The following is a 15,334-nucleotide window of genomic DNA, read 5'->3' on the forward strand; positions in this document are numbered from 1 at the left end:
AGGTTGTTTTGGATTTAGTAATAACTGTTTTGTCACTTCCTGGAAGATATCCTAAGTTGAATGCAACTAGCCTGTTTAAAAATATAATAAGCGCGCTGTTAGGTGCGACTTTGTAAAATATTGGATCACGAGTCGCACTTGGGTGTAAACGAGCCCCGAGTTTACCTAAGCTCGAGCTCGGCTCTTTATTATTTATTAAATAATTTTTACACTTTTTAAATCATTTATATATATATTTATACTAAAGAATTATATATAAATATATATACTAAATGCATTTAGGCCTGTAAACAAACCGAACGTTCAGTGAACTATTCGTGAACCGTTCTGCTGGAAGTTCGTTTATGTTCATTTATTTAATAAACGAACGAATATGAACACATGTTTCGTTCGTTCATTTATGTTCATGAACATTGGTTTATGTTCGTTCGTTTAGATATTAATAGAAAATAATTAAATATTATCTGGATGAGTCATCTACTTAATGGTTTTATATTTGCTCATTTGTGTTCATTTAATTTTGTCCAATTATGTTCGTTGATGTTTGTTTTTGTTCATCTATGTTCATTTATGTTCTCTTATCTTTGTTCAGTAATGTATATTTATGTTCGTGAACTGTTAGTTTAAATTTTAAATAAACGAACACGAACGTGTTCATTTTTTCAATAAACAAACATGAACACAATTTTTTTTTTCCGATTAAGCGTTGGTGTTGTTGTTTAACGTAAAATGAACGAACACGAACATGCCCATGTTCGTGTTCGTTCGGTTCGTTTACAGGCCTAAATACATTAAATAAACTAACATAAATATTAGGCTCGTTTAGGTTTGTGAGCTAGCTCCAGCTCAGCAAGTGAAGCTCAGACTCGGGTTCGTTTATTAAATAAGCTCGGATACATTCAAGCTTTTAACAAGCTGATCTTGAGCAGCCTGCAACGGCTTGACTCGTTTACACCTCTAGACTCGCACTACATAATAGAAATTTTCGAAATGGATTTTTTTGATACCTCACCGTGACGCCCCTTGGAACAACTTCTTCGATTTTGCTATGACAGGTGGCAAACAGCTCTACCATTTTTCGCTACAACAAACAAAACACAGTTAACTTAAAATTCACAGAAAACTTGTTTTAACTAAAATTGGTTATACCTTATGAGGGTCAAGTGATTTATCCAACAAACACGCGGTATTTTGTAACGCGGATTCTTGAATATCCATGGAATAAACATGGCCATTACATGATTCATCAGCCACCATATTAACCATTGCCAGTGTATCATAACCGTTTCCGCAAGTGGCATCCACAACTGCATCACCTTTCTTGACTACATGTTTCCATATACTGTGTTTATAAACAGAACACAAAAACTGTAACATGATTATTGTACATTTGTACATTCTACTAACTGGCACAAATCAAGAATTATGCATTTTCCATTTTTTTTTTGCCAGATCCACATTAATCTTGAATTCTTCATTACTGTATGACTTACGGGTGCAAATGAGCCAAGCCCAAGCTCAACTCGTTTTGACTTAGAGAGCTCGAGCTCATTTCAAGCTATTTTTCGATTGCTCGAGCTAGGCTCATGAGTTTTTTTTACAAGCACGAGCCCGACTTATGCGATATATATTAATTAACTTTTAACATCTTAAAATTATTTTTATATATTTCAAGAAACCTTAAACGAGCCTAAACTCGAGTTGAGTTCGTGTGTAGTACCTTAAACGAGCCAAAGCTCGACTAAAGCTCAACTCGCGCATTATTTACTAATTAATATATTAACCGTTAAAATAAGTTTTTATATATTTTGAGAAACCCTAAATGAGCCTAAGCGCAAGTTGAGCTCGTGTGCAGGACCTTAAACGAGCCAAAGCACTGCTCGAGCTTGGCTTGTGTGTTATTTTTTAATTAACTTCTTAACATTTTTAATTATTTTCATATATTTCAAGAAACCTTAAACGAACCAAGGCTTGCCTCGAACCTGGTTGTGTAGTGTGAAATTAATACATAGACGTCCAAAAAATAGCAAAAAGTTAAAAACACACAAAGGTTGACGAGCTTAAACCATCTTCCCATACAGGCTCGATCATGGGCTCAATAACTAAATAAGCCTTTATTTGAGGCTTAGGTTCGATAAGGCTCGGCTCGTTTGCACCTGTCAACGGGGACAAATTCACAATAAAACCATATTAAAAGCCATTAAATTGTTGAGCAATGAAGTACCTACGAGTGAGCAACTTCGGTGGCCTTTTTCTTTCCGAATAAATAGTCCATCATCACACGCTCTAGACCTGGTGTTAGGGTCAAATACAAACAACTCTTAACGTGAGAAACGATACAAATAGTTAAACTAATTATGCTAACATTAAGGTATTATGGCTGTAAACGAACCGAACGTTCAGCGAACAGTTCGTGAATCGTTCGATGGGAAGTTCGTCTGTGTTAAGAAATTTTGTTCGTTTAGTTAAATGAACGAACGTGAACATAGTTTAGGTTGTGTTCGCTCATTTGTGTTTGTGAACGTTCGGTAATGTGCTCATTTATGTTCGTTAACGCTTGTTGCATATGTTCGTTAGTTAAATGTTTGTTTATTTTTATAACATTTTTTTGGTAAAAACGAACCTAACATTTAAATTTATAATTTTATTGATTATGTTAAGTTCGTTTCGTTAATTTGTTTTATAAAATTTTGCTTGAACTTACAGCAACTCTAACTTGTGCTTCATTGACATTATAAAACCGTCAATTGGGGATAATTATGATTATTATTATTATTATTATTATTATTATTATTATTATTATTATCTCAAGTGCTTAACTTTAAATTTAATTAAGTTGATTAGGTCAAATGTTTTGGATTAAGAACATTGCTCTTTTTTCTTAAATAGAACATGTTCGTTTGCATTTGTGAACCGTTTGTGAACAAGTTCAATTCCTTATCGAATGAACACGAACAAGACTTTCTGGTCGGTCAGCGTTCGTGAACAAGTTGAATGCTAAACAAACGAACATGAACAAGGCTTCGTTCGGTTTGGTTACAGCCTTAGGTACTATATCATTACTAGAGTAATAAGACTTTAGTTATGTGTATATTATTGCAAATATACATTAAATAATAATAATAATAATGGTGTATGTTTATGAAGAGTTTAAAGAGAATAATAAATACCAGATAGAGGAGAGTCATCAGTTGAATTAATTGGTTGTGAGTGGAAACCAATAATAATATGATTATGATGGTTTAAGGAACCAAAGGGTACGGACAATCTATTGTAACATAATCCAACATGTTTGTAGTTGAATCTGAACATGAACATGCTGGAAACTGGATAACATCGTAACATCATCATCTTGTTTCTATTTGACGGCGGGTCTTAGTTTTTAGCGTAACGGAACAAATAATAATATTATATGAACTCGGGTTTACTAGCTGTATAATATATCAACTAGTGCTGGAAGTAAAACAAGTGGCTCTCGTAGCTCAGTTGGTTAGAGCACCCGTTTAGTAAGCGGGAGGTCTTGAGTTCGACTCTCAACGAGAGCAAACCTGTTCTTTGTTTGATATTTGAAATTTAAACTTTGGAAATTTTTGGATATTTCGAATAATTTTCAGTTACAATATTTTTTGAAATAATTTTTAAAACCTTTTTACAAGTTTTTTTTTTATTAAAATTTAGATAGTACCGAGGCCCAACGTTTTTAGAAGTTTTTTTTTCAAAGTTTAGATTTGGATAGTATTGAGTCCCCATGGTTCCGACTCATTTCTCGTGATATTTGAAGAACTTATATAAACATAGATTTGTAAAGTGTTTTTGGGCACACTCTACTCTCACGTCTATGGAGTCCGTTGAACAGATTGGTGAAATAATCGGCAACAAACGATTAGAGGAATTATAAAGAATTAAAGAAGCACAATAGGGACACAATGAATAATGTTACTTTATGCAAAACCTAAAGAATGTATCAGCTGAAACTTGATGCGTGGTTACATGCTCATAGACGGTTTTTGGTAACGGTCAATCATGCAAGCAGCAACGTCAAGAGATGCCACCTACCGAGAGGAGAGGCAAAAGATAGGAACTAACAGAAGAAAGGCAATATTATAGAATTGAAACACGAGTTTGTGAAAAGAATCGTTTGTATGAGACGTTCGTGTAAACAGTTGGGAGTATAAATATAATTATAAAAAAGTTAGAATCACAACTAAATATACACATATCATATCATCATATGAATTACACGGGTAATTAACCCATTTATACAAATGTAGCCTCTATTAGCAGTTGCATTTGTTAGGGTTGGTGCCAAACCAAATCATAAAAGCAGCTCAAGCTCTCCCTTTATATATGTGGCACCAATTGTAGCCTTTACTCCAATGACACCAGTTATAATATTGTTACTAGTTTATACCAAACATATAGATGCATGGTGTTTAGTTTGTGGAAGCTTAGGGCTTGGTTAGTTGAAGACTTCTTTTTGGGTTTAACTAAAATTGAAGACATAAGAGCTTTTTGGGCCGGTCCTATGCCTCTTTATTAGAGCTGAACTTCATTTTCTTGTTAACCGAGTTTTGTAACCCTAGCCACCCTAGCAAGTCTGTATATAAATACATATTGTACTTGTAATTTCTTATCACGAGAGTAGAGTGCATAAAGCAATATTAAATTCTTGGTTGCAATTTGTGAACGTATGTCAACTTAGACCGAGCCACGTAAATCCTTGTTTATCGTATTCATTTGTTTTCTACAATTTGCTTCTGTGTGTGCCAAAGATCGTAATGAATATTAATCGATCAAAGGTACAAGTAATAACATTGACACGTGATGCGGTTTATATAAATTTGTTACCAACCGTCAACTATTTCATGTAAAAAAAAGATTATTATGCTTGTCAACAACATTAAAGCCAATCATCTCCAGCCTAAGTAGTCGAGGTGAGACAAATCGGTAATCAAAATATTTCATTTAAAATGGATGTCTTGGATTTAAATTCTACCTGTAACAAAAATAGGGGTTTATGGTTGGGCAAGAGGATTTTCTCACTTATAGTGGGTTTCCTTCTGATGATGGTCTCCGAGTCGGGACTAATGTATGGGCTTCCCTTCAAAGGACATGTCAGTCTAGCACCCCATGATTCCATACATAAGAAATGAAGATATTCGGGTAAATCATTTGGGTCCAAATTACCTTTAAAAAACCTACAACATTAAAGTACAAAACACTATCTTTATATTTAATTGACTATGAAGATAGGTTACACAATTTAATAGTAACCACCTCATTTACATATGTTTTACATTAAAATAAAATAAAAACATTGTTGTGCAACACCACTAGTCTTTTAGCTTAATTGATTGAAGCCCAGAAATCTTTTCACAAAAACCCCATTTCCACTACAACTCACATGACCCACCCTCCCTATCATCCACATTAATTCCTTTCCTTTTTACAACTTATATTAGCTCCCCTTTGATAAAGTAATCATGGCTTAAGTGTAACCAAATAACATTTGTCCTATAACGTCTTGTTTTCTTGTTTTGTGAACATACACGAAACCTAGAAATGGGTAAAGGTTATCATCACTTTCCATGTAGTCACACAAGTTATGCCCAAAAGAATATGATAAATTGATTATGCAAGCAATTAGAAGTGATTCCCAATTGGTAGTATTTACTATTCTTAAGGGTATCTAATGTCATTACTTTTTTGTAATTTAACGGTAGAACAGTTAAAGTGAATGCGAAAAATCTATTGTGGATGTAGTCGGAAGTTATGATTATGTCACATGTATTAAAATCATTTAAAAGAAGAGTATTAATGTAGCTAAGCTACGTCGCAGCGTGAAATAAGACATATGATACAATTATCTCAAGTATACATTAACTACGAATAACTATAACCACAAACTAGCGGACTACAATCAAACGATACACAAGACTTGTAATGGGTAACACGGTTCGTTGCCCTCGCCTGTTGAGATTTGCATATGTTATGTATACCTCCCATAAAATACCTAACCTTTCTTCTTTGGGTAAGGCCAAGATCTACATTAGCGCGGACAAAACATGTCTTATTGTGTTAAACATGTTGGAAACGATATGATTAACACAAGTATCAAACATGAATATGTCTCGTTTAACTATTTTGTATCACATGTCCATAATATAGTTGTATGTTTCATATACCAGTAATAATTATAACACAGTGTATTTTTTTTATTAAACATGTTTGATCATCTCTTAAATACGTCAACAATTGTCAGCTAGACCCCCTTACACTTCCCAAGTAAAGTAAACAACACATCATTTATAGATAACAAAAACAAAATAATTATAGAAGTATTGAATCAATCAATCAATCCATCTAGCCAAACTAATTATACAAACACAAGAAGTTAAGTTCATTAATCCATTAATAACTTAATATACAATTGAACTGATGTATGTTTAGTTTACACCAACACATCAATCAATATGGCCTATGTTTTGAGGCAAAAGATGTTGAATATCATATGAACTTTCTTTCCCATCTTGCAAAGCTTCAAGCAAGCGTCGAAAAAGGATGACGTGGCATGCAATACGAAGGACGCCTTTTTGTTGGTAACCATATTCTTGAGCGGATATGTTTAACAAATTTATAAAAAGAGGATGGTTCAACAGATCAGCACTGACCACAAACCGCTCCATCTCTTCCCCGACATAAAACGGAAGGTAGCCCTCGGGCACGCTGGTGGATGAGTCACCAAGGGTGACAGAGCGATGTAGGGAGCAACCACAGGAGCTAGAGACACGAGAGAGTTGGCGTATGAGCTTGTTCATGTTGGTGAGATATGTTATGTTGAGTAGTGTGACTAGTAGTCATGTATTTATAATATAAGAGGAGTTAAAAGAAAATGAATGAGACAATAAAAGTACGGTAGGCGTACTTGGAAGGTACAATTATCATTCCTACTTTACAATATTAATAATGAATCTATTTTATTTATTTGTGTATATGACTTTAACCGAATAAACTTTATGTTACATTTATCTGTGTCAGCCGCTACCTATCCACCACTCACAGGCAGGGCACGTGCATAGGTTACAGTTGGTAGCGTGTTGGGCCGGCTAAACCCCTTGGAAACCTACCTTCGGCTATAAATACCACAAATGGTATGACCATCTCATCTTATCATATTATCATCATATATACCTGATATCTGCTCTAGCAATCTCTTAATATACTTTTATATTTAAAGAGCAATCTAGTCTGATTCTCACGCCGGAGGGTGGTCACAAGGAGGAACCCCCCCCTTCTCAGTGACGAGCTCACGGTGTCTGTTTTGCAGGGTATCAGAAGAACCATCTTCCAAGGGTCTAACCCCTCGTGGGAAACATCTCTCCAACCCCCAGGTTACCAGTAATCTGCCCGGGGTCCGGTTAGTGTTTCTTCATTGGCGCCATCCGTGCATAAAGCTAGAACTACAATTTTCTCCAGTTTTTTCAAAACTTTATACAAAAGATGGTTAGAGAAATTCCGGTAACCACAACCCCAGCTATTGGGGGGAATACCGGCAACACAGTTTTTACAAACACTACTCCGGCTACCGAAGCCGGAGCAAGTGAAGTAAATTTTACGAACACTACCCCACTTACTAAAGCAGGGGCAAGTGCAGTAAATGACCGCCTACTGGGATCCACCGATACCCAGTTTGAAAAACGAAGACTCCCTCGCCAGACTCTCGACGAAGTCAAGGCATGGGCGGAGGCACGACAAAAGGAATTCCAGGCTGAGTTGAACGAACGCTTGCGTTCCGTGCAACAGGCCGACGAATTCGAATACTGGGAGGATGACTCGGAGGAATCCGACTCCGACGCGAACCCTCGTCATAAGGCAAAAGGGAAGCGTAAAGAAACGGAAACCCAACCGAAAAGGCATTTTGGACAAGCCTTCAAACCAAAAAGCATAGATGGAAGTCCACGAGACTTCTCTAAAACGTTCAGACCAAACGTTACAAATGCAGGAACGTCCAAATTTGCAAGGGACATTGCTGAAGCAATTGCCCCGAAAAGTGCTAAACAAATGCCTAACATAGGCACATATGACGGCCTATCTGATCCAGACGATCATTTGAACAGGTTCATAGCGGGGGCAACCGTTAGCAATTGGACGGAACCCACGTGGTGTTACATGTTCCAAATGACGCTGGTGGGGGCTGCTAGGGCTTGGTTTGATCGTTTACCGGTTAACCACATTTACGACTGGGCAGACTTCCAGCAGAAGTTTAGCCAACACTTCAGCCAGCAGCGAAAGTATACCGAGGAGCAATGGACAATCCTCAAATGCACACGGGAAGAAGATGAATCTCTGCCAAACTTCATCACTCGCTTCAACTCAAAGAAGTTAAGTTTGGGCAATATCAGCGAGGATCTTGTTCGCGCAGCCTTCATCCAGGGCGCGCAAGACCCAGAGCTTATCCGCACCCTAACGGGTAAAGATGGAATGCCATCCACATGGGATGGCATCATGACAGCAGCCAAACGCTATGCGGAAACGGAGAAGCAACTGGGTAGAGACCTTCCGCAGAACACAAACCTTTACACCCAGAGGACGAGAGAGGACAACGTCCTCACCGCCCGGTTGAACAAAAAACGGAAGCAAGGCATTTGGCAGTCAAGGGTAAACTTTGACACCTCATCCGGCTTACAACACCGATTGGGTGAAAGGGATAATGTAAAGCCGCACCGGAACCCCAGATGGACGCCACTTACCAAAAGCGTCACTGACATATTTGCTACTGAAGAGCTCCCATGGCCAAAGCCTCCAGAAATCAGACATCGTCACGATGCTGATCGGAGCAAGTACTGTGATTATCACAGAACAAAAGGCCACAACACTGAAGAATGCATAGACGTAAAAGACATGGTCGAAACATTCGTCAGAGATGGGACGCTCGCGCACCTCGTGGCGAAATAAAAGCTAAGCAGGCAGGCAGGTGCGTGTGGAACCACGGCTGGGGTAAACACGAATAAAAAATCAGCTTCAATAGAGACTACATGCTGCGTAAAGAACGAGATCCCGAAACAGGTGCGTGTCGGCTCGATGGCGCTCCCATCCCAACATGGAAGGGAGCTCATTTACACAGTTTGCATGTAAATCAATTCCAATTTGTAAAGAAAAGGCCAAGAGCCACTTCTAATGGAAATGATTCTCTCTAGAACATCGAAGCTGATGATTTTACATTTATACTTTTCTGGACACTAATATGCCGGTTTTCACCGCATAATTACGTGAAGTCATTGCATGGGAAGGCGGTCCTACCCGCACGAACCCAATAACGTAACAAACCTTCACGCAGGTCAGTTGAAGGGGAAAAAATTCAGCACCCAAAAATGAAAGTGCCGGTCTATCCGCATGAATCATTAAGGAAACTGGATAATAACCTGTCAACAACCGCGCGTCGAACGGTTAAAACTATCCAACACTGGACGACATTCATATTACGTGAAGTCGTTGCGTGGGAAGGCGGTCTTACCCGCACGAACCCAATAACGTGGCAAACCTTCACGCAGGTCAGTTGGAGTTCATCCCATTAAATGAAAGTGCCGGTCTATCCCGCATGAATCATTCGAAGGAACTGCACCAACAACCGCGCGTCGAACGGTTCAAAACAAAATTCTTAAAAAGATGAGAAAAACCTACACGCATGTCAGATAAGGGTAAAATTCTGCCATCCTACTAAGTGCAAGTGACGGTTCTACCCGCACAATCACGAAAGAGGAAGCAAAACTTCACACCTATTATCAACCACGTTCAAAGGTTAACTTATCCTCAAAAGATGAGAAACCTACACGCAGGTCAGATAAGGGTAAAGTTCTGCCATCCTACTAAGTGCAAGTGACGGTTCTACCCGCACAATCACGAAAGAGGAAGCAAAACTTCACACCTATTATCAACCACGTTCAAAGGTTAACTTATCCTAAAAAAAAAAAAAAATAAGAAAAACCAGCACGCAGGTTAGATAAAAATTAAAGTTTAGCCATCCTACCAAGTGCAAGTGACGGTTCTACCCGCACAATCACGAAGGAGGAAGCGAAACTTTAACCCACTATCAACCACGTTCAAAGGTTCTCACTCTGAACACTTGGAAAATTGCTAATTTAAACATGCAAGTAATAAGCTTATAAAGCAAGGAACCCAAAGAAGGAAATAACAGTCTTATACGCAAAAAGATTAATATTTCAATGATGTATTACAACAGTGGCCGGGTAACTACCCGCCTAAAAGAAATCTATACAAAGCTAAGTCTATCCTAGCGGTGGGAAGAGATCTTCAGGATCAGGCTTCAGGGCCACCTCCGCTTGGACCAGCACCGTCTGAGCGTGGCTGCCCAAGGAAAGCCTTAAGGATGTTTAGCCCATCATCAGCAGCAGCAGCCTCATTCACCTTCTCCACCACTGGATGCGGGAAGGCAGCGTACTGGTTCACAGCTTGGTCATAAGCAGCTTCAGTATTAACATTGAATAAAGGGAAGTTGGAGGGCGGAAAGCCTCTCTCAGCAAACCCTAGACCAAGCAGGAAGCCAGTCTTCTCCCCATCCTCATGAGAAGCGTTGAGGGCTGCGCTCATCGCATCGTCATAAGAGGTCTCTGAAAGGACCCGACGCGCAACCTACAAAAGAATACAAGTTAGAACATTTTCTAATTACAAGTAGAAAAGAGGGAAAAAAAAAAGAGGATACCTGAGGCAACGCTTCTCGAAGTAGCCATTGGAGGGTAGCTTGCACTTCGTCACGGGCGCGTTCGGCTTCGCTTTGGTTCAGATTGGCAAGTAATACTTCCTTTGCGGCAGCCTCTTCGACGCCCTTAAGCTTCCGCTCGGTTTGGTCAAGCACCCCCCTCTGGTCAAGAATCTCTTGCAGCTTCTTGGCGTCTTCCATTGCCAAGGCGTCATGAGCATGCTGAAGAGCCTTTAATTTGCATTTAAGCTGCTCATTCTCTTCGCGAAGTGGCTCAGCAACAGCTTCAGCCTTGGCAGCCCTCTCAGTTGAGTTTCGCGCAGTCTCCTTGGCCAGCCGAAGCTGTTCATTCACAGCTTGGGCAGCCTTGGAGCGGGCCTCGAGTCGCGCCTGGACTTCAACCTCGAGGGCCTTGAATGCCTTCTCCTTCTCGGCTGCGGCAGCGGCCAACTGCCGGTTCTCCTCCCGAAGAGCCCGCGCTTCAGATGCATCTTTGGCGCGAGCTGCTTTTAACTTATCGTTTTCACGACAAAGCAGCTCGACGCGGGGCTGCGTCCGGGCCTGGAGAACCCGAAGCTCATTGGTTAGCCTACCCTCTTGGTAGCTAGCCATGGCTTCCCCCAACGCACCATAAGGAGCAGCGTGGCGAGCCCAGTCCACGCACTCCACAGGGGTACGAAGGGTTGTTCCTCGGCGTATGTTCCATCTTGGAACGTACACTTCATTGGAATCCGACACTGCAAAAGAAACAAAGGCAGTTAGGAAAAGATGATAAAAATATATAAGGGAAAAAAGAACCCTACGTACCTGTAGGGTCAATAACAGGCCGATAGCCGCCAAACCCATCACCTGAACCTAAAGGAAATCCATCCAACAGGTCAGGCAGACGGGAAGGTGGCATAGATCGGCGGGAAGCCTGGCGCATACCTGATGGTCCGGCCGTCGGTGCCGGTGGCGCAGGTATAGTGGCAGCCGCTGTGGTAGCCATGTTTGGCGCCACCTCCTCAGCAACAGTAACCGCCGGCTCCGTGAAAGATGCTGTAAAAATTGCACTCACGGCCGGCGGAGACACCTTCTCAGCTGGAACAGCCTCAGGAAGGCTGGAACCAGCGGAAGCAGGCGTAGACGCCTGGGTCGACGCCTCGGGAAGGCTGACCGAGCCTACCGTCATTGGCGGGGGAACACTTGCTCCAACTCCACCCTGGAATGCGTCAACATCCACACCTGCACAAGCAAAAGTGTTAGAAAAATTTATTTGAAACAACAAATTTAGACAAGAATTATGGGGGTACTCACGGGGTTTCTTGAGCTTGAACGCACGGACGAGCGGGGGCGAACCCGATGGAGCCGGCCTCTTGACACCGGTAACCGTCGTCGTCGCTGCCTCCCCGGAGGTAACACCTGCAGCCTCCGGAGCGGTGGTCTCCTCACCACCGGGCTTCCCCGCAACCTCTGCATTATCTGACTCCGAGTCAGATAGGACTACCGGGTCGGTCGTAGAGGCCACCTTCTCCTTGCCCTTCCCGACGGCAGCCTTTTTCTTCCGCACCAGTGGAGGACCTTCTGCGGATTCCTCAGAAGAAGAAATGTCATGAACTCCAGCAGCAGGCACAGCATTGAGAGGTTCAGGGTAGAAGATAGGCTTACCTGGCCGTCGGTGGCTCAGGATCTCTTGGCCTGGCGGGTAAACCTCCACGAACCGACCCGCGGTCTGCTCTAAGATGGGCAACTCGTTCTCATCCAGAGCACGAGTACCCATCCGCGCGGGACCATCTTCCTCCCGCGGGTTCAGGAGCGACTGAAGATCGTTCCCCTCTGAAATCAACAAGAGTAAAAATCGAAGTCAGCAAAATGAAACAAGACGTACCATAAGGGACAGAGTTCGAACCACATTCAAGGACGATCGGAACCTTATCCGCATTCGCCGCCTTCCACACCCGGCTCATCCCCAACATCACCATCGCCGACTCCGGAAAACGGAAAACCGGGGACTGGACCCGGGAAATCTTCGAGAACCATTCCGCCTCCTCGTAGTTGAGGGCGGGAAGGTTCGGAAGCGCCTGGCCATTCTTGAACTTCATGGCGATGGGGATGGCGCGAGCGGATATGAAGAAGAACTCTCTTCTCCATGAGCGAAGACTCCGCTCGGTGGTACAAATCTTCAAACCCTTGATACGGGTTGTAAGAGTGTACCACCCTTGGATGCACCTCCATGTATAGAAGGTCATCAGGCGATCAACGAGGGGCTCAAGGCCCAGTATCCGGCACACCCACTCAAAGTGCCGGACCTTGGCAATGGCCATGGGGTGCACCTCTGTCAGGTGCACACCGTGCCTCTCTAGGACACGGTACACAAACTTTGTCAACGGAAACCTAAGGTTCCCGTAGACAAAGAATGCAGCATAAACCCCGATCTTGCCACTAGGGGCATCGTACACAGTATGGTGGGGTTCAGGAAACTCAGGCTCGAGAGACTCGAGCATGAACTTCCTGATGATATACTGGTACAGATCGACAGGAAGAGAGCACTGGCATTCGCCAGCAGTCTTCTGGTCATCAGCATCATGAGAAGACATGGTGGAAGAAAGGCGAAAAGAGATTTCAGGGTAAAGCTTTACTGAACAGAAAAATTCGCCGGAAATTACTTGAGAAGAAGAGATGAAAGTGGAAAGTGTGAATTGCAAATAACCCTCTCCCCCTTTATATAGTAATCGCAATTAATGCGGTGAATTTAATGCGGAGGAGAGAGAAATCAAATGTGCAATGAAACTATGACACGTGGCAAAAAGCAAGCTGGCAACAGCTGTTGAAAGGACGTGTGCCAGTAATTTCGCGGCCACGCGCCCGAAAAATCGTTCCCACGCGCCTGAAAAAGCGACTGGAATGACCATGTTCTGTCACGTCACCATAACTTCCTGCACGTCCTGACACAGTCAGAAGAAACCGTCGCACGACGTTTCAAAGGTTTGGACTTATCTTTTCACCAACCTTTCGAATTCCAAAATTCAAAATTTAAAAAGAAGCGGGAAAATACCCCCTTACCTTGGCAAACAAGTAACCATAAGACGGATGCGGGTACAGTGTTAAGGCAAAACCCTTCACATACCTAGCACCCGCAGGGAATTGAAGCCAAGAAAACCTTGGCGAACAACCATAAGACGGATGCGGGTACAGTGTAAAGGCAAAACCCTTCACATACCTAGCACCCGCAGGGAATTGAAGCCAAGAAAACCTTGGCGAACAAGTAACCATAAGACGGATGCGGGTACAGTGTTAACGCAAAACCCTTCACATACCTAGCACCCGCAGGGAATTGAAGCCAAGTACCTCGGCAACCAAGTAACTATAAGACAGGTGCGGGTACAGTGTAAAGGCAAAACCCTTCACATACCTAGCACCCGCAGGGAATTGACGCCAGGAATACCTTGAGAGTAAAGTAACCGTAAGACGAGCGCAGGTACAGTGTTAAGGCAAAACCCTTCACATACCTAGCGCTCCGCTGGGAATTGAAACCAAGAAGGATCTTCTGGGCAATGCTTGCGGAAACGGAAATAGCATCCCCGCATAGCGGGAACATCGAGAACTACGTTGTTTGAAGCTCCAGGATGGAATTGGTGGTCTTAACATAATTGATCACTATGTTCAAAACTACCAAAACCTCATGGAAAATACATACAACTGGGACTCAATGCTCCTGACTTGCGAGGAGGTTACAGACCTACTCGCATCATACCCAAAGACCAAGCAGGAAACTCGGGCATTTCTGCAAGTGACAAGGACTTCCGCGGAAAGAATCCCCATGGAAAACCTTACAAAACCCTTTTCAAAACCCTTTGCTCAAGTCCAAAAGTTCACCTCACTTCATTAAACACTCATGAGAAGAACATTGGACTGGGGGGACTTGAAGAGGTAGGTCCCAGCAGAGCCCAGTTGGACCCGCAAGACTCACCTTAAACAGGGACGTCTGCGCAGAGACCAACTGGATCCGCAGCACCAACCATGCTCAGAGAAGTGACGTCCTTACGCGCAGTATGCAAGCTGGTCCCGCAAGAAATGCCTCCCATGGTGAAGGACTCCGCCTGTTCCCGCAGCCTCGGATACAAGCCATGAGGGAAGGCCACCCGCGCAGCATGGCTACACGCACAAGGCACTTAGCTCTCATCGTTCAGTGTCACCTGAAGGAATGAGCCAAGCCGGGAGCAATCCCGCACAGAGGCGGGAGGGGGAATACTCCCGCCCAAATAAGCCAGTCCGTATACTGAAGGATCTTTTACTGTACCTGACGAGGTGTGGGCAAAAGATCGGATCAGAGATGCGACAGCTCACTGACAGCAGCATGGCAGACAGCACGCCACAGCACTGTGACCAATAGCCGCCGCCTACCCACCAACTCCTGCCATACCACGTGCCTAGCCTGTAGTTGGCAGAAGAGGAAGAGTACACGACACGCCTGCTCTGTGTCAGCCGCTACCTATCCACCACTCACAGGCAGGGCACGTGCATAGGTTACAGTTGGTAGCGTGTTGGGCCGGCTAAACCCCTTGGAAACCTACCTTCGGCTATAAATACCACAAATGGTATGACCATCTCATCTTATCATATTATCATCATATATAC

The 15,334-nt window shown here is 42.7% G+C and overlaps 1 protein-coding gene, 1 non-coding gene and 1 pseudogene across 2 annotated transcripts; 1 reads left to right on the top strand and 2 right to left on the bottom strand.

Moving 5' to 3' along the window:
• Positions 1 to 4: 4 nt before the first annotated feature.
• LOC143608025 (tRNA (mnm(5)s(2)U34)-methyltransferase, chloroplastic-like) lies at positions 5 to 3,385 on the bottom strand (the record flags this gene model as incomplete). Its single annotated transcript, XM_077083242.1, has 5 exons — positions 3,171 to 3,385; positions 2,229 to 2,292; positions 1,150 to 1,342; positions 1,008 to 1,081; positions 5 to 71 (listed from the first exon to the last, which is right to left on the bottom strand). Coding segments are annotated over exons 1-5 (579 nt in total), but the record flags the coding sequence as incomplete, so codon positions are not given.
• An 86-nt stretch (positions 3,386 to 3,471) lies between these two features.
• Positions 3,472 to 3,545, top strand: TRNAT-AGU (transfer RNA threonine (anticodon AGU)). Its single transcript has one exon. It is a non-coding gene; the product is annotated as a tRNA-Thr (tRNA).
• A 2,919-nt stretch (positions 3,546 to 6,464) lies between these two features.
• Positions 6,465 to 6,818, bottom strand: LOC143608027 (auxin-responsive protein SAUR72 pseudogene; annotated as a pseudogene).
• Positions 6,819 to 15,334: the final 8,516 nt, after the last annotated feature.

The sequence above is a fragment of the Bidens hawaiensis genome, unplaced genomic scaffold (assembly GCF_021521415.1).
Source record: "Bidens hawaiensis isolate Kalapana, Puna unplaced genomic scaffold, B.hawaiensis_p1.1 tig00094538_1, whole genome shotgun sequence".
NCBI classification, from domain to species: domain Eukaryota; kingdom Viridiplantae; phylum Streptophyta; class Magnoliopsida; order Asterales; family Asteraceae; genus Bidens; species Bidens hawaiensis.